This window comes from Rhamphochromis longiceps, linkage group LG7 (genome assembly GCF_057381845.1).
Source record: "Rhamphochromis longiceps isolate RC_006_pf linkage group LG7, R_longiceps_female_GT1.1, whole genome shotgun sequence".
Classification (NCBI taxonomy): domain Eukaryota; kingdom Metazoa; phylum Chordata; class Actinopteri; order Cichliformes; family Cichlidae; genus Rhamphochromis; species Rhamphochromis longiceps.
Genome location: NC_140563.1, coordinates 50778085 through 50797059, shown reverse-complemented (window position 1 = coordinate 50797059; position 18975 = coordinate 50778085). Strand labels below are relative to the sequence as shown.

General features: G+C 40.2%; 3 protein-coding genes and 1 long non-coding RNA gene across 7 annotated transcripts in view; 1 reads left to right on the top strand and 3 right to left on the bottom strand.

Annotated features, from left to right (window-relative positions):
- The window catches only part of csgalnact1a (chondroitin sulfate N-acetylgalactosaminyltransferase 1a), a 37226-nt gene extending 28193 nt beyond the window's left edge, over window positions 1-9033 (bottom strand). For all 3 annotated transcript variants that reach the window (XM_085414151.1, XM_085414152.1, XM_085414153.1), the window contains exon 1: window positions 8868-9033. The gene's annotated coding sequence lies outside the window, so the exon portion shown is untranslated. The remainder of the gene's footprint in view (window positions 1-8867) is intronic.
- LOC146666238 (uncharacterized) lies at window positions 5601-6901 on the bottom strand. Its single transcript, XR_014912432.1, has 2 exons — window positions 6031-6901; window positions 5601-5786 (listed from the first exon to the last, which is right to left on the bottom strand). It is a non-coding gene; the product is annotated as an uncharacterized LOC146666238 (long non-coding RNA).
- Window positions 9034-11871: 2838 nt separating the features above from the next.
- On the bottom strand, window positions 11872-14267 carry nxnl2 (nucleoredoxin like 2). Its single transcript, XM_085414148.1, has 2 exons — window positions 13723-14267; window positions 11872-12884 (listed from the first exon to the last, which is right to left on the bottom strand). The coding sequence occupies exons 1-2, from the start codon at window positions 14022-14024 to the stop codon at window positions 12716-12718; spliced, it is 471 nt and encodes a 156-aa protein (XP_085270274.1). The 5' UTR covers window positions 14025-14267; the 3' UTR covers window positions 11872-12715.
- Window positions 14268-15170: 903 nt separating this feature from the next.
- On the top strand, window positions 15171-17642 carry gng10 (guanine nucleotide binding protein (G protein), gamma 10). Of its 2 annotated transcripts, XM_085414150.1 has the most exons (3): window positions 15171-15415; window positions 16222-16349; window positions 16447-17642. In XM_085414150.1, the coding sequence occupies exons 1-2, from the start codon at window positions 15335-15337 to the stop codon at window positions 16345-16347; spliced, it is 207 nt and encodes a 68-aa protein (XP_085270276.1). In that variant the 5' UTR covers window positions 15171-15334; the 3' UTR covers window positions 16348-16349; window positions 16447-17642. The 2 variants fall into 2 exon arrangements, with proteins under 2 accessions (XP_085270276.1, XP_085270275.1); XM_085414149.1 differs by lacking the exon at window positions 16447-17642 and having other exon boundaries at window positions 16222-16439.
- The last annotated feature ends 1333 nt before the right edge of the window (window positions 17643-18975 follow it).

The window sequence follows — 18975 nt, the reverse complement described above, 5'->3', positions numbered from 1 at the left end:
TTCCTTCCCACTGTCACTCAATGCTTGCTAATAGGTGGTCATCTGAATGCTGGGGTATTCTTTGTGCTATTGTAAGGTCTTTGCCTTACAATATAAAGTTCCTTGAGATGACTGTTGCCGTGATTTGGCGCTACGTAAATAAAACTGAAGTGAATTGACATGACTGCATGTGTTTAAAAGGAGCATATCACCACTGATGCTGTTAGGATTCTTGTGTTAGCACTTCAAGCTTCAAATCCCTTAGCCAAGTAAAGCCTCAAGTACTCTATGTGCAGGTGTGGCTATAGATTCAAAAACATTTCTAACTTGATTTAAAGTTTTCGTCTGTGCTAGCAGAAAACTTTGTTGTGGAGATCCTTCAGAGACCTGAAAACCACAGATGTCTGCATCTACCGTAAATCCAAACATACTGTTTCTCAGAAAGGAAATCATATAAACTGATCAGATTCTCAGTATAAATCAATTTCAACAGCCCAAAAAACAAACCTGCCGTGAAGTTTACCACAATAGTTCTCTCTGCCACCGTGTCTCTTCAACCTCCACCTTTAAGTCAGTGCTTGGCAGGGCCAACACCTGATAACAGTTTCCTGATGGTTGTTTCAGTCCTCATAGTACACTGAGCTACTCTTTTGAGAAATCTTTTTCCCACGTTTCTTTTGCAGAATGCATCAAATACATCTACAGGCAATACGAACGCTAGTTTGTTTACCAACACATTACATTTCTTCACTTTTTGAGATGTCGCAGCTGATAAATGTGCTGTCCCCATTATTAGATATGCCGGAAATAGAAACACAGATGCAGAGAGACATCCAGTAGAGAGCGGAAAAATAATCTGCCTGTCACAAAGAAAAGAAAGTAAGGACCGAGAAAAAGAATGATTTAGTATTTGGTGACCAGAGATATTCCCAGCAGCAGCATCTGGGTCAGCCGCTAAAATCACTTCCTCCCCTCCCGCTGCTGTTTCCTGTCCCCAGGGGATTTATGCCTGTTTGTTTCACTGTGTGTGCTTCTACTGAAATAGGCGCATCTGTGCATCAAAAATATTGTCTTCCTCTTGACACCTGTTAGAAGTGTTGTGCTCATCTTTGTGAAAATAAGTCAGAGAGGAGATAACGTGTGAGCAAAGTGTAGCAACAAGTATTGAGAGAGTAGCTGAAGCTGCAGGAGTTTGCACTTAGAAAAAAAAATGGGGGGGGGGGGGGGGAAGAGAAAGAATGAATTTCTTCTCTGTCCGTTGCCCCATTTTGTGAGTCTCAGTCACACTTGTGAAGCAGAAATCACACGCAGGTGACAGCATATCTCTGTTTGTGTGCCCCTCTCTGTGCTTCAGGCCAACCTTTAAGTGCCTGAGGCATTTGAGAAGCAACCTCGTGACCGCAACATCGCGACAAACGAAGCATCTTAATCCCTGCTGTCATTTTTAAAGAGCAGACTGTCTTTGTTGTCTCCATCAGACCGCTCTTTCATAAAAACATATGCACTGGGAATTCACAGTATATGCATCTTTTCAAAGGGTGTGAGTGTTTGTGTGAAAGAGAGTGCAATGGCCTGGAAAATCAGGCGGGGTGGTTGTAAAGCAGAAACACACAGAAGACACTGTACTTATACTGTTCAGGATTTTATCAGCACTTTTGCACATTTAAGCTTTTTATCTCTCATATCTGCATCTCCTATTGAATTATTATATAGTTGCACTTCAAAGTTGTAGATTTTTTCTCTCCTGTTCATGGCAGCCACTGTTTTCCATTACTTTGTGCATTTTGGGTTTTGATCGTTTTCAGATCTACAGTGCACATGAGGGGAAATCTTAACATGCTCATGCCAGAACACGCTCTGAAAAACCACATTTTACTAAACAAACAAACAAGCAAACTGTTCATAAATCTTAGTCTCTGAAAAAGAGACTTCAATACTCACCCTACTTCGCATTCAGCTATTTTCAAGATGTGCTTGTTTATACTCCCCCACAGACATCAGTGGGGATGGTGGCAGCGCCAGACTGAAGATATAAAAGGAATGCCAGCACAGATTGCATGATTATGAGAGAAAGATAGATGTCGCCAAAGTGACGTCACCCCACAGTTTGTGGACTCCCATCTTAAGCCCAGCTGTTTTGCCTAGTGCCATGTTGGGTTTGGAAAGTAGATGTGACCATATTTTCATGCTCTCAGCTCATGACAGCACTGGCTTTCTAGCTTAGTTCCTTTATCTGTCCTTCACTGTGCAATGCTAATTTTGGCAAATAGGAAGCAGCTCAAAAACAAATCCCCAAACAAAGAAAAATGGCACTCGTGAATTATTCAAAGTGGCCGCGCCCTGAGTTATGCATTCATTTTAAACCTTAAAACAATTTAAAGAAGCAGGCTAGACGTAGGGAGGCACAGTGGTGGAGTCGTTACCACTGTTGCCTCACAGTAAAAAGGTCCTGGGTTTGAATCAAATGCTGGGGGGTTTCTGTCTTTGCATGTTTTTTCATGCCTATTTATCATATCAAAACTGGTTTTGTAACAGGCTCCAAACACGCCGTCATTTAAACACTGAAGATTACAACCCACTCACCTTTAGGGAACTGCAAATTATGCCACTTCCCGTGACTTCAGAGGTCACAGCTTGAGTGTAATGACTTGACATATCAGGAGGGGCTACAGAGCCTCTGGTCAAGTCCAGCTCTGCCTCTACAATCACACCTATGTGATTGTCTACACAGAGCCTGCACGCAACTGTTGTCTACATGTTTCAGCTATTAATTGTCACTAGAGGGCAGTGTCCAAAATATGTGTTGCAGCACGGGAAAAGGTGCGCAAAGTTGTTGGTTTTTTTTTTTTAATTAACAATAATACAATCTAGAACAAAGGTGAGCACAGTATAATCTGAGAAAACAGAGAATGCCGGCTGTACACAAAAACAGTCAAGCGCCAGACTTTCCAATATTTCCGAGGTTTGTTATTTTAACAGACGGCAATATCTCTCAAAACAATCTATAAAAATTTTTTTAGATTACTGAACAGTTTCTGATGCATAAACTGTCCTCCAGCAGAGCTCTTGTTGGTTTTTTTTTGTTTTTTTGGCCAGTCAGCCAATCAAATTTGCCACCCAGCCGGCAACTTCTCTGGAGATAACTGTATGGATTGTGACTGATCGACTGTTTCTTGTAAAAATGGTAAATGGCCTGTATTTGTATAGCGCTTTACACATCCAGTCATCCACCCATTCCCACACACATTCATACACTGGTGAACCTAGTGGACTTTTTTTTTTTTTTTAAATCAGCTATTAATCATTAACAAATGTGCTTTAAGTGATTCATTTATCTATTTGCACTGTTACTAAACCACAATAAGAAAGAAAGGCAAGCTTCAAAGAGTGGATCCAAGTTGACGTCTTCAAGATAAAATGATAAAAAAAAAAAAAAATCTTTTCAGATAATCAGCGTTCAACTTGAACATATCATAGATTGCATTTCTTCACGTCATATAATCCATGTCGAGCTACATCCGGTTGGTTTCTTTCTCTGCACACAAGCAAGTTTGTGTAGGTTGCATGCCCAGAATCCTTCAGTGGGTGCAGTCAAATACCTACACAAACAGTCACAAGCACGATACCATGTGAATCCTAGAGGGGTGTACTAAGAAGCAAGATTAATGGTTTAGCTTAAAGTCAGAGTTTCCTGTGTCATGTGGCTCTCTTTTTACCTAAATCACCAACTGGTAACTTATGGTGAACACATAAGCTGGTAGGGAGCAAACTATGGTCAGACTTTGCATTAATTTCATTCTTTTATTTACAGCATTTGTTGAGTCCAATATCGATTCCTTAATGGGCGAGTACATTTACATGTGCAAATTGTTAAGCCGCTTTTACTAACGTCACAAATTAAACCAAGCTGGAAAGTTACACTAGTGCAAACTGTGTGTTGTATTATTTGGTGACTGGGAAAATGTATAAATGTTTTTATATGTATATATTTTTTTAAAAATCTGCTTCTAAGCTTCTTTCACACTGCTGGAGTTGCAGCTACCGGAACACACAACACGTCTATCAAGTCATAAAATTTATCTCCCTATATTGTGCCGGGAAGCTAACGTCTCTGTTATCAGGATACACAACCATTAATGTTTAAATGGATCCAGTTTAAAGTTTCAGGGCTCTAATGAGCAGTCGTCATCTCAGAAATAAACAGCAGCACTGAGAGGGCGCTCAGCGATAAATTAATTAAAATGTTTACCGCTCTGTGCTTTAAATTCCAAATTAACAGTTTTTTTCTCGCCTTATTTGCAAACGTGTCATATTTTAATTTTGTGTTATTACTGTTCTTTATAGAATTTTATCACCATTTTATTATCATCGTCATCCCCGATTGGAGTGGGTGCACTCATAGGAATCACTTTGTGCGGAAGAAGAGCCACATGACCTGCAAAGCAGCCGCTTTTATCTCTGACTGGTATTTTTCGAGCCAGCTAATACAAAGGAAGCCTGGCTGTGTTCAACTCCCTTCATAGTAAACCCACCCAGATGCAGCCGTGCCCACTCCTCCCATCACATTTGGCGCTGCAGTGAGCAAAACTAAATATTGAAGGCAAAAAACAGGAATCTCACAACACAGGCAGGCTTCCAGGGCCAGCTAGGAGCAATAGCTTTATCTACTGTATGCAAATAAATAAATCAGAAAATTCAGTATATTGCTATGCTTTTTACTGACCATATACAATTATGAGTGGTTGCAAAAAATGTTGCGTTCTTTAAATCTTCCTCTAAGTCCCATCATTTCATATACTCATCTGTAAAGCACGTTCATATGAGAGAATATTAATCCTTTAAAAACAACCTTCTCCTCCTACCTCGGCCCTTTCCTTCCATACACATAAACTGTCTGTGAGTAACTGACCCCTGAGATGTCTACAAGCAACCGTACAAACCACAGAAGCATGCATGCTTAAACTCTGCTCCATACTGTCTGCCTCTCCTTCATCCTAGCTCTGAAGCCTCTGCCGAGTGGTATACTTGTTACCGTGCAGGGCAGGGATGTTAATGTGTTTGTGTGCTTGTTGGCCTCACTGAATGTCTTCTTTTCACACAGTGCTGTCTGAACCTGCCCTCTGGCTATCTTACTGGAAAATTGGGGAACATCCTCTAGGGAAGGACAGCAGAGGAGAGGAAAGGAAAGGAGAGGAGAGGAGGAGAGATTAATTAAGATAAAATTTGAAAACGAGTGGGGAAAGAAAGTGGGTGGTGAGTTTGACAACTATATCCTCAGATAACTCGAGGGGAACTATTAAGCGAGTAGATGAGATACATGCTGCAAGGAGAAAATGAAGCAGAGAGAGGAAAAAGTCGGGATTAAAAGAGTCTGTTTGAGGGTAGGAAGGTGAGAGAAAGCTTTCTTTGATGTTTCTTGTCCCCTCAGGTGATTCTCCCTCCCATTCATTAGGGGCCGGTTTCTCCGGATCCTTCCAGTCGGCGTGCCATCTGGAAGGCCCTTTAAAAAAAACGAAAACAACGAAAAAGCCTACACGCCTCTACTTCACTACAAGTGTCTGTGTTTTTTTTTGTTTTTTTTTAAAATGACATCAGAAACAGCAGTATGCGACATTACGTGATGGCAGAGCTTCAGTTCATCCTTTGTCATTTTTTTTTTTTTTTTTTTTTTTTTTTTTTAATAAATAGGACAGGGGGAATGAATGAGAGAAAGAGGGGGAGAGAAAGAAAGAAAACCAAAGGGGAGAAGAGACGGTGAGAAGGGGGGGGGAAGAGAGAGAGAAAAAAAAAAAGAACTCCTGGGTCACCTGTATGGAGAAAAAAAAAAAACAAACAAAAAAAACAAACAGAGGAGACAGCAAACAACAAAGAGTAACATAATAATAGAGAAAACAAAGCACCATCACAATAAACTAGCTAGTCATAGATATCAATATTTACTAAATAATAAACGATATTGTGCAGCACGCAAGATAGACAGCGCACAGTGTGCTTTGAGGCAGCAGCCAAGAAAGCTTTAGTCCGCGTCTGTGAATACCCATGTGTGCATACCTGTGTGGATCAGCATGCTTGCATTCCAAAGGTTTCTCCATGTAATGATCTGCTAGGGAGTGTGGGGGGGCCACAGCCCCGTCCTCCAGGGTGTGAAGCGGGTATGGAGGAGATCAAAACTCCAGACATCCAGAGGCCCCCAGAACACAAGAGACCATGGAAGACCAACAGAGGGGCAGCCGCGCCACTGTTCCAGTAAGAGCTGAGGAGAGTCCCAGATGAGGGGTCACTCAGCAGCCGCGGAGCAGAAGCCAGGGGGAGTTGCAGTGACGCGCCCGTGAGCTCCGCCGGCCCCCAGCTGTGCCTGAGTGACCGAGCCCCAGGCCGAGAGGCCGGGGGCACCCCACCTCCAAAGGGGCCCGAGCGAGCCCCAGGCCCCAGGCCCCGACAAGCGGCCGCCAAGGAGTGAGCCGGTGTGTACCCGGACGCCCACCCCCAGACACAAAGAACCACCAACACACCGACACCTGAGGGAGTCCGCCACCGGCAGGGGAAGTGGTGGTGGGTGGAGATAGGCCTCCAAACCTTGGAGGGCCTGAGGTGTCTGTGTTAACATGCACCGTCCAACCCCGCCCCCTGCTTTCCCTCTCTTCAAGTGCTCCATTTCTTCACGGTTAGGTTAGATTGGATCAGATTAAACATTAATGGTCCCCATGGGGAAAATGGGTCATTGCAGCAGGGAATAAAGAGTGGCAACTCTTCTGAAAATAAAGCAGACACTTCTTAAGTTTAAAAAAAAATAAAAATAAAAAATCGAATTACTTCCCACATTCTGCTTCACTGATGTCAGAAATTTCAACCTTTTCCTGCTTTTTATGAATGTGAAATGTCCATTAGTGCAATTGGACCTCTTATAATAGGGGAATTAATGGTACAGACTAACACACTGATATCTGACGCACTTGTCCCCCCCCCCCCACCCTTCCTGCCGGCCAGCAGCAGCAAGCCTTTCACCTTATTACAGGAGAGGCTCCAGCCAGTGCAACACCGGATCTGATAAGCAGTTAAGGAAAGGGATGGATGGTTATATACACATATATACATTGCCCGCTAATTTGCCCTTTCTGAGACAGCAGTAACTCATCCACAGAAGCACAATGAAAACCGCAATCCAATTCATAGAGGGCACAGTAAGCCTCTGCATAATCGCGATGTAATATAATAAATCGTGGTTTACACAGTGAGACACTCCCTGTGTCACGGGTCTTACCGCTGTTGACGGTGACGGTTGCAGGTGGACAGTTATAAATAGATGACAACAGATTATGGCAAGACGGCAAACAATTGAAGCTGACAGAAAATGAAGAAATCCGGCGCATCCACATTTTTTTACACCTGCTCATCTCAACCAGAAATACCTGCAGCGCATTCACCGTTGCTTTTCTTGTGCAATGGGAAAAAAAACTAAACAATTATGAGGCAAACTCACGACTTCCCTGTTCTCCCTGAAGCCGCACACCGCAGAACAGAAATTACCATCAGACGTTTCTCAACTCTAACCTCGCAGCAAGGCTAAGGTGAAGGCTTGTGGTTTGGCTTTAAGGGGTTACAACAGGTTTCTTTAACTGCTACCAAACCAGCTCCACCATCTGCTGTTGATAATTTATACTGTTAACTGTCAGCCGGCCCTACCAACGCAGGGCGATAAATCAGTGCCATTTATGCGATCTGCATTTAACTCAATAGTTTTCTCAAGACTGGAACCATCTGAAAGAATCAAAAGACACATAGCGAGGGTGACTGTAATATCATCAGATCTCATTTGTCACTGTGCTGCAGGGATGTTACATCAGAGCATTTGAAATGTCAATGGCTAATTATCCCGCACGACACTGTTGTCTGAAATGTGAAACACGATGGTGCAGCATGGGAGAGCAAAACTGTAAACATTCACAGACGTGCACTTAACACATAAAAGCTGATGTTATTGTCACATCAGCTTTTAAAAAGTGCACACCATGACAGACCTGTAGCACACACACACACACACACACACACACGGTCTGTCTGCCTGCCAAACAAACTCACACGCTGAGTAATCCCTCAAGTTTCACTCTTCAAGTCTGAGGGAAAAAAACAATCTACTCTGCCAGCATGCAAACCAAATATTTCAGGGTACTAGGTACTTGTTAGTAAGCGCACTAAGCAGGATTAGAGCCTTTTCTGTGATAAAAACCTCCAGCAGTGTGTACTGGATGTATGCATGTGTGTGTGTGTGTGTGTGTGTGTGTGTGTGAGAGAGAGAGTGAGAGAGAGCAGGAGAGAGAGAGTGAGTGAGATTCAGTGGGATACTGTTAGAAAGAAGCCTACACTTTGACTGAGTGCATGTAATTTTATTATCTGGGTCTGCTCAGCTGAAATCATTGTGGGTGATGTTTTGTTCAGATCCTCTATGTGGTTTTGGTCTGGAGTGACCTTACACATGAGTCACTGATTGGACCCCGTCAGTGATTAGTGCTGCATTGGTATTAAATATTAGTGTGGGATGGATGAATTAAATGTCAGAAAAGGCGCTGCTGCAAAAACAAACACAAGTTAAATTCAAAATTGTGGACACATTTTTGCACGTTTCTTTGCCTCTTCCTGATATCTCCATAAAGCGCATTATGGGGGGAAATGACCTGATAAGTTGGGCGTAATTACGCACAAAAAGTTGATCGCTGAACCCTGTAATTACAGACAATCCAAATATAAACTAACAATTTGCACTGATAGAGAATAAGTGAGAATAACTCCGCACATGTTCCCTATTAAAATATTAGGCTTTTGTTATTTTACAGTACGGCTATCGACAGGCTACATCTGTATTTCAGCGTCCTCTCATGCGGACAACTTACCTCTTGTCCCAGCAGTCGTCAGTCCGGTCCACTGTGAGCGGAGCGGAGGTTTGTTTAGTCCCGGTGCTGCGGAACCGTCCTGCAGCCCTCCACCGGTCCACAGACGACTCTTCGGTTGTCCAGGAGCGGGTGTGAGCGTTTGTACCGCGGAGCAGCGAGAACAGCACCGGAACACGAGAAGCCTGCTGCCTTCACAATAAAATGCACTAATTATGTATCAAGCTTTGCTAAAGCTTTTCATCCAAGCCAGTTACATTAGCTTAAAAAGAGAAATAAAAATAAAAGCACTAAAAATGGAAAATAGTTACCTGCACTTATTCAAAGCTCCCCAGTTCATATTAGTTATTCGATTTTTGTTCAATTAAACCACAAATCCTTAAAAGCAACAATTTCTGATAATGAAACGTGGTTAAGAGTAGAAGTGATACCAAGTAAATACAGGGCCAGTATTGGCGATGCTGATCGATACTGATACTTTTAACCCATAAAGGAAACTTCTGGGAGAGCAGTGTGTCATGATTTATGAAATGAATCATGATATTATTTTTGCAACTTTTGAACACATTATAATGACCACTAAATCAATGTAATGTTGTTGTTGTTGTTTTCATTTCCAAGAAAACGACTTATTTAATACAGTCCAGTGGGCTACATACTGAACTTAAGCGTTAAAAACAAAGTACTGATCCGCTAGTAATTAAGAGATGATGTGGCTTGTTGCCATCATGATTGGAAACTGGAAACCAGCAACAACTTAACAAAAAACAAACAAACAAACAAAAGCAATGAAGCAATGAAGACTGTGTCCCAAACTACTGCTTTTTAATTGAATGGTGATTTTTTAAAAAAAGTATCCCAGCCAACTGGGGAAATTGCATTTAACATAGGGTAACTTTCCCCATTCCTTCCCCTCAAGTTGTCTTGTTTGCAGTACAAAATACTGGCGTTCTGTTTGCGAAAAGTCTCATCATGCTCCTCTGTTAGTCGTCCACTTACTTCTTTGTGCCTTAAGTCATGTAAAAATCAGTTTAACAGTGAAAGGTTGGAGGTTTTTTCAAAGATGAAATTATGAAATATTTATCAAATCTCACTGTACATTAACCCCCACATGCAATGTCTACTTGTTTAACTTTACCCTTACTATTTTTATTCCGTCCATTCAGTGAGAAAGACATTGTTAGTTGCTCTCTGTGTTCTGTGTGTTTGGAAAACCAAAAAGAGTTCGTATTGCTTTGTTTTTCTTATGATATTGCTCAAAACAGGAAAACAATCTGTATATTCCTGGCACTACTGTAGTTTTTTTGTTTTTAAACTCAAGAGCTCTGATAATACAAAAAATTTTTGTCTACATTTTCATTCATCTTTCCATGTATACCTTTCTGGCCACCCTATTATATAACTCTTCAGAAAGCTTTCTCCCTATCATGTAATTATTAATCTTACTGACTTGCCTCAGGTTTTTAAATCCGACAACTTTACTGATTGATGAATAATCTGAATGACAGCAGGTTATATCTAGCAACAACCTTTGAGGGGGGGGGGGGGGGGACTATATATATTTTTAAACAAGTTTTATTTTGAAGGTTATGAGCGGAAGTCAGACAGCTAATGTGATCAACTTGACCCCGATGCGCTCTCTCCGTGCAGGTCCGCCGGTCCGCCCAGCTCTCCGCCTCCCTCCCTCAAGGTCCTCTCATAAAGACAGCCTTGTTACTCAAGACACCGTTACAGCAGCAGGAAACACTACTGCCTTTCATTTGTAAGGCCAACAAGAAGTCCAAATGTGTAGCCCACATCTTCATCTACAAGTGACCCGAGGGGCTCTCTGAGGACCCAAATCATGTGACAGGCACGGAGCAAAAACTGTTGTCTTTGGAGTAAAAATGTAGTTCTCTTGTTGAGTATCGATACACAGCGGTGGCGAAGTACTCAGATACACTTTAGAAACATAATCTGCATTAATATACAAGTTATTTATTCAATTTTGGATGAGCAAGTAAGTAGAAACTAGAGATATCTAATAAACAGAAGAGTCCAGCGTTTGCCTCTGAACTTGAAGGAATTACACACTTAGATGTATATCCTTGGCTACTTGCAAAATGTTTTAACGGGTAGCCTACAAGAAAAGTTACTTTTCGTTGCCATTAGAGGACCAGGAAATGAGTGGCCTTTACACGCAAAGGACATAAGGATTTTATATGAATGAATAAAATTCATCCGCACTGCCTTATAAATAGACCGAACAGCGGTAAATAGGGTCCCATGCCGGTGGCTCTCTTTTTAATAACTCCTCAACACGATCAATAAATACTCAGACATTACTCAGATCTCTCCCACTCGGATGAAAAATCAATTGACCGCGATAAGCAGATAAATGTGAAAACACCCTTTAATAAGACGAAACTGAACCGTCAGTCTTCACACTCATAAATGGTGTTGCAGCTACACCACATGGCACACCGTGGAAATGCACCGTCTTCATCCTTTTCCCCAGAGGAATAATGATGCAAACTGCAGTATATTTTAACAATAAATAATCCATCTAACGTGGCAGTTGGAGTTATGTTACCTTGAAGACTTGCATCAATAAACTCAGATCTTTTGGTCTGCACAGTCCTCTGAGATTTGACGAAGGTCCTTGAAGAGACGCTGGATGCTCGACTCAATTCATCTCAGAATTGAGCTTCTGGTCTTGTCTTCTTTTTAAGAAGCAGACAAGACCTGGAGAAGATGGCCCGCGCACACGCATCATTATTCACCAGGTCTGTTGGATGCTTCGTGCACAAAGTGATAACAGCTGTGTCAGCGCACACGAGGGAAACAGGTAATTAGGACCATGCGTGTAGATGTGCCAGCACGATGGAAACAGATCCTGTGGGCTTTCCACAGTTTAATGAGGCAAAAGGGAATCACTCTGTTTGTTCATCAAACAGCTCTTCAGCACTACAACACATAATCAAACCTTGAAAAAAAAATAGTAATAATAATCATAATTAAAACAGAATAGTTTTCTTCTATTAAATTTTTAATAATAGCCCATCTTAACAACTCATTAAAAACAGAATATAAAAATATACAGGCAGCTTGAGATAGAACTACATTTATGTACAAAGGTGAGTAATATAGAAACAAAATATATATTTAACAGAGGCAAAGTCTGGCTAAATGTTTGAAGAGCGCATTAACTGTATACATGTACTTTAATGGCAGCAGCTGGCTTGAATTAGTCACATGAAATGGTCAATTTCTCTATCGGACGTGCCTGAGGGTTTATCGTTAATGCATAGGATGACAGAAGATCTGCGATTTGAGAAGTTTCTTTCCCACTACTTCACAATTGTTCTTTACCATAGATAAAGAGGTGTTTCATCAGCTACCATTTCTTACCATTTCAGGTATTGGGAGTAAAAATAAGAGCGCTGCCCTCGTCGTGGTTTGGTTGTGCAGTCAAGCCTTTACATTACAGGCAGATTTCACATCCAGTGGCAAAAAGAACTGGATGAATCCAGTCTAATCACTGACGGTGTCATTATTCCAACTATATGGCCACTACACTACAAGACTGACTCCTTATGCCCAAGTAATAACTGCAAAACCATCATTAGACCAGCTCTTAAGAATTACTGGAATCTAAATACGATTATTCTTTCTCATGTTTCATTGAAATTGCATTTTTAACTACTGGTGTTCGACCTCTGACGGGAAAATGGGCAGAAGATGAATTAAAAACAAGCAGATCTTCATCTAACAGAAACATAAGCTGTCCGGTGATCTGGCGACCTGTCAGACGGCTACACTGAAATGGAAAGCAGGAAGATTTTATTAGCTTCGTTAGGCCCTCTATTTCCCTAACCCTTGAAGTTCTGAAAGATCTCAGCAGCGTCCAACCAGGACCTGAAGCAGGCCAGGCCCCGGTCTCGGATCTGTTTCCTGCCCTTGTCCGTGATCACGTCGCCGTTCTCCTTCACGATCACCAGTTTGGGCACTGCTGTGATCTTGTAGCGATGCTTCAACTCACTGCGAGAGGACAAAAAGACAAAGAAGCGCCTTTATTAGAAAAAGACACTTCTTCCACTGTAAAGAATCTATTATACACTTGATAGTTTTCCATGAATACATGTGAGATTCTTGCACATAACAACGCAGTTTGATGGCAACTGTGGCTACAGATATCTCACAAATTCAAATTTTACAAATAAAAGATGATTACTGGCTGCAATTAATCAACACACCTAAACACAATGTAAGAAAAACAGCTTCACTTTGCTTAGATACAGCATTCAAATGCTGCTAACTTAATGGCACATGGATGTTTTTATGTTTGATGTTTTTATTTCAATACTCATCTGCTTTGCTGAATATATTTAAATCACACTACTGGTATGGTTAAACAGAACATTCAAAGAGTCCAGTTTTAACTTTGGGAAGAAAAAGAAATGAACAGAATAGCTGCAACTCCATCCAAGATTAGAAACTGAACAACTTGATACTCGACTTTAAAGTAGCTATGTAATAAATAAATAACTGCTTTTATTTAAGAAAAAAATGTTTGAGAGAAAAGTTTGCACTCACAGGTGTACGGATCTGACTTTGATTTAGTCACGCAACCCTCCAATAACTCAAATCACGTGATCTGGAAATCAAAATAAACAAATAAAGGACACTTTGAAGAGAACACTCTGGACTTGATGTCGCTTAAACCTAATCCTCGACAGTGACGCGCATCAGCGTTTTACATAAGCTGGATCACTGCCTAGTAGACTGTACAGACTGCACTGTGTAGGTATAAGATAAATAAAACACCTGATTATGTTACGTTAAGTTCAAATGTGAAATATTAGATTATGAAACTCACTTTTTGTAATCATCCGTCCAAGGCAGAGCGAGCCAGTCTCCGTGCATGTCGTGGTAATATTCAACCATGTCATCGGTTGACTTGTCAGAAGACACAAAAACTATTTCAAACTGAGCCGGAGGATCCCTCTCCTCCACCAGCTCCGTGTAGAAGTCACACAGGATTGGGGTAAAGTCCCGACACGGCGGGCACCATCCCGCGGAGAAGTAGATCCCCACCACCTTGTTCCGCAGAGCCTCTTCAGGATCCACAAACTCTCCGTCCTTGTTCAGGAGTGTGCGTCCGGAAAATACCTCCACCATGTCTGCTGAAGTCCGGCTGCTTTGAGTTTTGTTCAGAGTTTCGTTTAGCTCATATTTGTTGCCGAGTTTTGAACACAACGCTCAGAAGTGTGGACTCTCCGGGGAAGTTTCCGTTTACCTTTCCGCAAAAGTAGCTTACAGCCAATCCCGATAATCACCTGCGGACCAATGAGGACGCAGAAACCGCCGTAATTCATTAGCCACGTGGGTAAAACACACGCGCGCGCACGTACACTGCATTAAGAAGCAGTCAGTTAGCATAGTTGTCGTAACTACTCCATAGCGATAGGTAAAGCACGACGTCTCGTGACGCTTTCCGGTATCGGTGTACGCATGCGCAAAGCTATAAACTAGACAACGTTAAAGAAGTTTAAAAATCACATGTGCGTATGTGTGTTGAGGTTAATTATGATCAAATAGCATTAAACGGGGTATAATTACTCATCAGTAAATTATTATAAACTTGTTTATACTTCATCTCACTTCTCAGTGTCTTCAGTGTAGTTTTGAAAGCTATTCATTAATTTTACTTTTTATTTACATGTTCGAAACAAACGACGAAAATAGAGTATATTTTAGTCTCAGTACTAATGCATACAAGCAACGCTGACAGAAAAGGATAAATCATTTTCACAATAGTAATAATTTATTAAAAGAGCTTCTGTATCAAAAACAACAGAAGGGAGAGAAATTTAAAACACAACAGAGGAAAACACGAAACAAAAATGAAAGGATTCATTAATAATGTCACTAATGACATCATCTGTTATAACAGAGATGTACTGGATAACATTTTATGTAAACCTTTATGTACATAAAGCTACTTAATACTAAGCCTCATTGGGGGAAAATCATTAAAGATATTTAATGGTAGATTCCAGATGTATTTGTGCCATATTTGAGAAAAGCTATATTTTATAAAACCCATATCATTACTCCTGGGGGGGGGGGGGTTCAATTGTATCTCTAAGGAAACGCACTATTAAAATGACTACAGTCTTTTTTGAATATACTAGTACTTTTAATCTGGGTGAATGGAGCTTGAATTCCCTTTTAAAATACATCTCTACAACACTTTTCTATGAAGTCTCTAGTAGTACACAGGGAGGTCAGTGTGTTTGTATCACTCCTTATTTCTTCAGCTGAGTGCACTGAGGTCATTTGGAAAGAAACCCGGCCACTCTGTTCCTGTCCAGCATTTGCTGCCCATTAGTGAAGGCAACTGCAGAGAGCAAAAGACTAAAGAGACATCTTTTTCCCCCTTTTTCCTTCCCAAGGACTTTTTCTCTCCCAAAACAATTATAAACAACATGACCTCCAATTCCAATTTATCCAACATGCGACGGCTGGTAGAACAACTGAAGCTTGAGGCCAGTGTGGAAAGAATCAAGGTAAAACTGGCATCTTTACAGAACACGACTGCTTGCTTTCTACAAACTAGCTTTTGTTGATTGATGTAACTATTTTGTTTAATATGTACATTATGAATGTTGGGAAAGTGCAACTAGATTAATTTTAGAATAAGATTTAGAATAAGATTGTTTAATCTATTTTATTTAAAACACTCAGTGTACGGTATTACACTACAGAAAAGTCACTCTGTATAGTTTAATGAATACATACATGCTTTAGATTAATATAACACACACCATTAATTAATCATTAAGTCAAAAAATTATTTTTAATGCAAAAACTCCAAAAAGTTCAAGATTTCTGATTATAAATATAAGCTGCATTAGCTTTTTTACTACTAAGTTCCAATTTATTGTGAATAATTTTAAGATTTGGGTTATTTACTAAGTATTACTTAATTTAAAAAAATAAACTGGGTAATCAGTATATTCAATTTAAAATAGTGCCACCTCAACTACAACCCTAATAATCTATAAATGTATTTAACTATTTATAATTTTGTATTATGTATTGTATTACTATCACTGTATTCTGTATTATAAGCATTATATTATCTTATGAATGTTTTAGTTTTTTTAAATGAAGGAATTTATAAATTTGTCAAATCTGCTCTTGTAAATGCTAATAAAACTCTGGGTGTCAGTTACACATATCAGTTTTTGGTTTTGCACAACCTAGAAAACAAAAGGCCTGCACTTGATTTGTGTGTGTGTGTTTTTTTAATCCTTTTATGTGAGTTACAAAGTTGTACCATCTGAGTGTATTTTTATGTTTCTGCTTCCAGGTGTCCCAGGCAGCTGCAGAGCTCCAGCAGTATTGTCTGCAGAACGCAGGAAAAGACGCCTTGCTGGTTGGAGTCCCCACAGGCAGCAACCCTTTCAGAGAACCACGCTCTTGTGCCATAGTGTGAAGGTCAGGGTCCATAAAATGTGCAGCTTTGTTTCTTTGTAACGCCTGTTATTACGTCTCGATTTCAAATGTGGAATAAAAGGTTTTGCACCTTTTGCAGTGGAAGACAAAGTGGATACAAGTGGCATCCCACTCAAAGAAGATATTAATTTTGCTTTGTTTTTTTAATAGTGTAATAGATTTTAATTTCATGTTTTTCTAAAAATGTTTTTACACAGTTTTGTAAATCATCAATTTTTTGGTGAAACACATTAAAGCACATCCCGTGAACGTACAGTCTTTTCAGTTTTTCTTTTAAATTGCTTTTACAAAGTGCTGTGAAAACACCATTTCTGCACCAAACAGTCTTACAGTGATTATCTGTAAAGCTTTCAAAGCGGATGTTTGTTGCTGAGCTCTAAATTATGCCTTGGAATCTCGTGGCGTCTGCGCTTCCTGATGTTCAGTCTAAGTCAGGAACACAGCCAGAGAGAGGAAACTGGGTCTTCCTGTTCAAAACTGCAAAGACAAAATGCCACTTTTCATTTATCCTTTGAGCCTTTTAAAACTTTTTGGATGTTCCAACTGAAGAGAATGCTTAGATAAAATAAAATAAATGCACTCTGTGCAGAAGGTGCTTTACAAACTATATAAAAACCATGTTGTTCATTGTATTTGTGTGCGACAGTTTACATAAGTCGTTGTCTGTTTAGTCAGTTCATTTGTATATTTTATTTTAAAACAGAACTTCTATTTTTTTATATGTCTACATTGTTCAAGAAACTGTTTAATCTCCCTAAAACAAGTCTAGCCAGTCACGAGACAGCTCTGCCTTATCACTTCCTTTTCCTGTCGCTGCATGGGCGAGTCTCAATAGCTCTCCTGTCATGATGCCTCCTTTGCTAGCAACCTTTGCTCTGCAAACAAGGCTTTAGCGGTTTCTGCAGATGCTTTAAATAAACTCCTAGTTCTCATTTCTCGTGTATCTTTGCAGTTTATTTAGGCAGAAGTCTGGATTTCAGAGTGTCAGAGAAAAAGGATTTAAGACACTATTGTCATATGTAAGCATGTATTTACAGTCAGTGTGTAGATATATGTTTATATAAAAAAAAGAAAAGAAAAATAAAATGGGTGTTAAGCGCTGAGCTTTAGAAGTGCTGGTAATTGTTTTATGGGCAAGGATTTCAGTCTGTAGATGTGCAAAGCTGGTAGAGACAGACCCTAAAAGACTGGCATCTGTAACTGCAGCAAAAGGTGGTTCTACAAAGTATTGATTCAGGGGGCTGAATAATTACGCGCACCCCACTTTACAGTTATTTATTTGTAAAAAATGTTTGGAATCATGTATGATTTTCGTTCCACTTCTCACGTGTGCACCACTTTGTGTTGGTCTTTCACGTGGAATTTCAATAAAATTGATTCATGTTTGTGGCTGTAATGTGACAAAATGTGGAAAAGTTCAAGGGGGGGGGGGGGGGGGGGGGGATACTTTTGCAAGCCACTGTAGCTACTGACTGCAAGTTCATGTCTCCAGCTTAAACATCCAGTTTAAACTGATTTAAAGGTGGCAAGGTGGTGAAGTGCTATGCCTTCACAGGATGAAGGCTCCTAGTTTGAATCTTAGCTGGAGCTTTTCTGTATGGAGTTAGCATCCTCTCCTTGTGCCTGCACTACTCCGCCTTCCTCTCATGTCCAAAGACATGCCTGTTAGGTTAATTGGTGATTCTAAACTGTATGTGATAAAAGGAGTTAAAATACGGCACGAGCATCATGATAACTTTGAGATTTTAATGATTTCTTTGAACTATTCTTTTTTCTTTTCCAATGTCGAATGATTGTGTAGCATTACACATCTTCAATGACTTTAACAAAAACAAGAAATGGGTGCAAAAGTTTGAATTGATTTTGGATTTTCTTTCATCCATACAGGGTCATAGTTATGCATATAGACTCAAACATATACAGTGAGCAACATAAGTATTTGAACACTCTGCGATCATGAAATCATGGAGGGGTCTGGAATTCACATTGTCGGTGCATTCCCACTGTGTCACACAGCATTTAAACAACAATTTAAGAAATCACATTGTATAATTTTTATGACATTATTTGTATAGCACTGCTGCACATAAGTATTTGAACACCTGGCAATCAGCAAGAATTCTGGCTCTCCAGCTCTACTCCACTTATTGTGTGGAAAAGTGTGAAATTACACCATCTTCTGGTCAGGTTTAGAGTTTACAAAAGTACAATGGAAGGAAGAGCCTTCAGCTACTGGGCCTCTCTACTGTGAACAGCTGTGTTTGAGACACCCTTTCCACTTTTTAAAATTAGAAATAAAACTTTCCCTTTTCATAAAGCTGATAGTTAGGCTTGGATCATGTGACCTTAAAGCTATGCTATTCGATAAGCCGAGGGACTTCCCATGACGAGTGGTTCTCCACTACTCCTATTTTCTTTTTAAACTCTTTACTCTATTTTTTCTTCGAAAGTTTTCACCTAAAAGTAGTAAAATGAATAAATGAAATGATGTAACTGAAGTTTAAAGTGTAAGTAAAAGAAGGTTGCTACAACCATTTAAACTTCCACATTAAACTTTATTTCACTTTCCTTAAACTCTCCAGGAATCAGTGCAGACCTGCAAGGAATC

Bases quoted from the DNA above. Each gene is read 5' to 3' on its own strand.
- gng10 (XM_085414150.1), top strand. From the start codon at position 15,335: ATGACCTCCAATTCCAATTTATCCAACATGCGACGGCTGGTAGAACAA. The intron at 15,416-16,221 runs GTAAAACTGGCA...TTCTGCTTCCAG, and splicing joins CCAGTGTGGAAAGAATCAAG to GTGTCCCAGGCAGCTGCAGA.
- nxnl2 (XM_085414148.1), bottom strand. From the start codon at position 14,024: ATGGTGGAGGTATTTTCCGGACGCACACTCCTGAACAAGGACGGAGAG. The intron at 12,885-13,722 runs GTGAGTTTCATA...GTCCTCTCGCAG, and splicing joins TGGACGGATGATTACAAAAA to TGAGTTGAAGCATCGCTACA.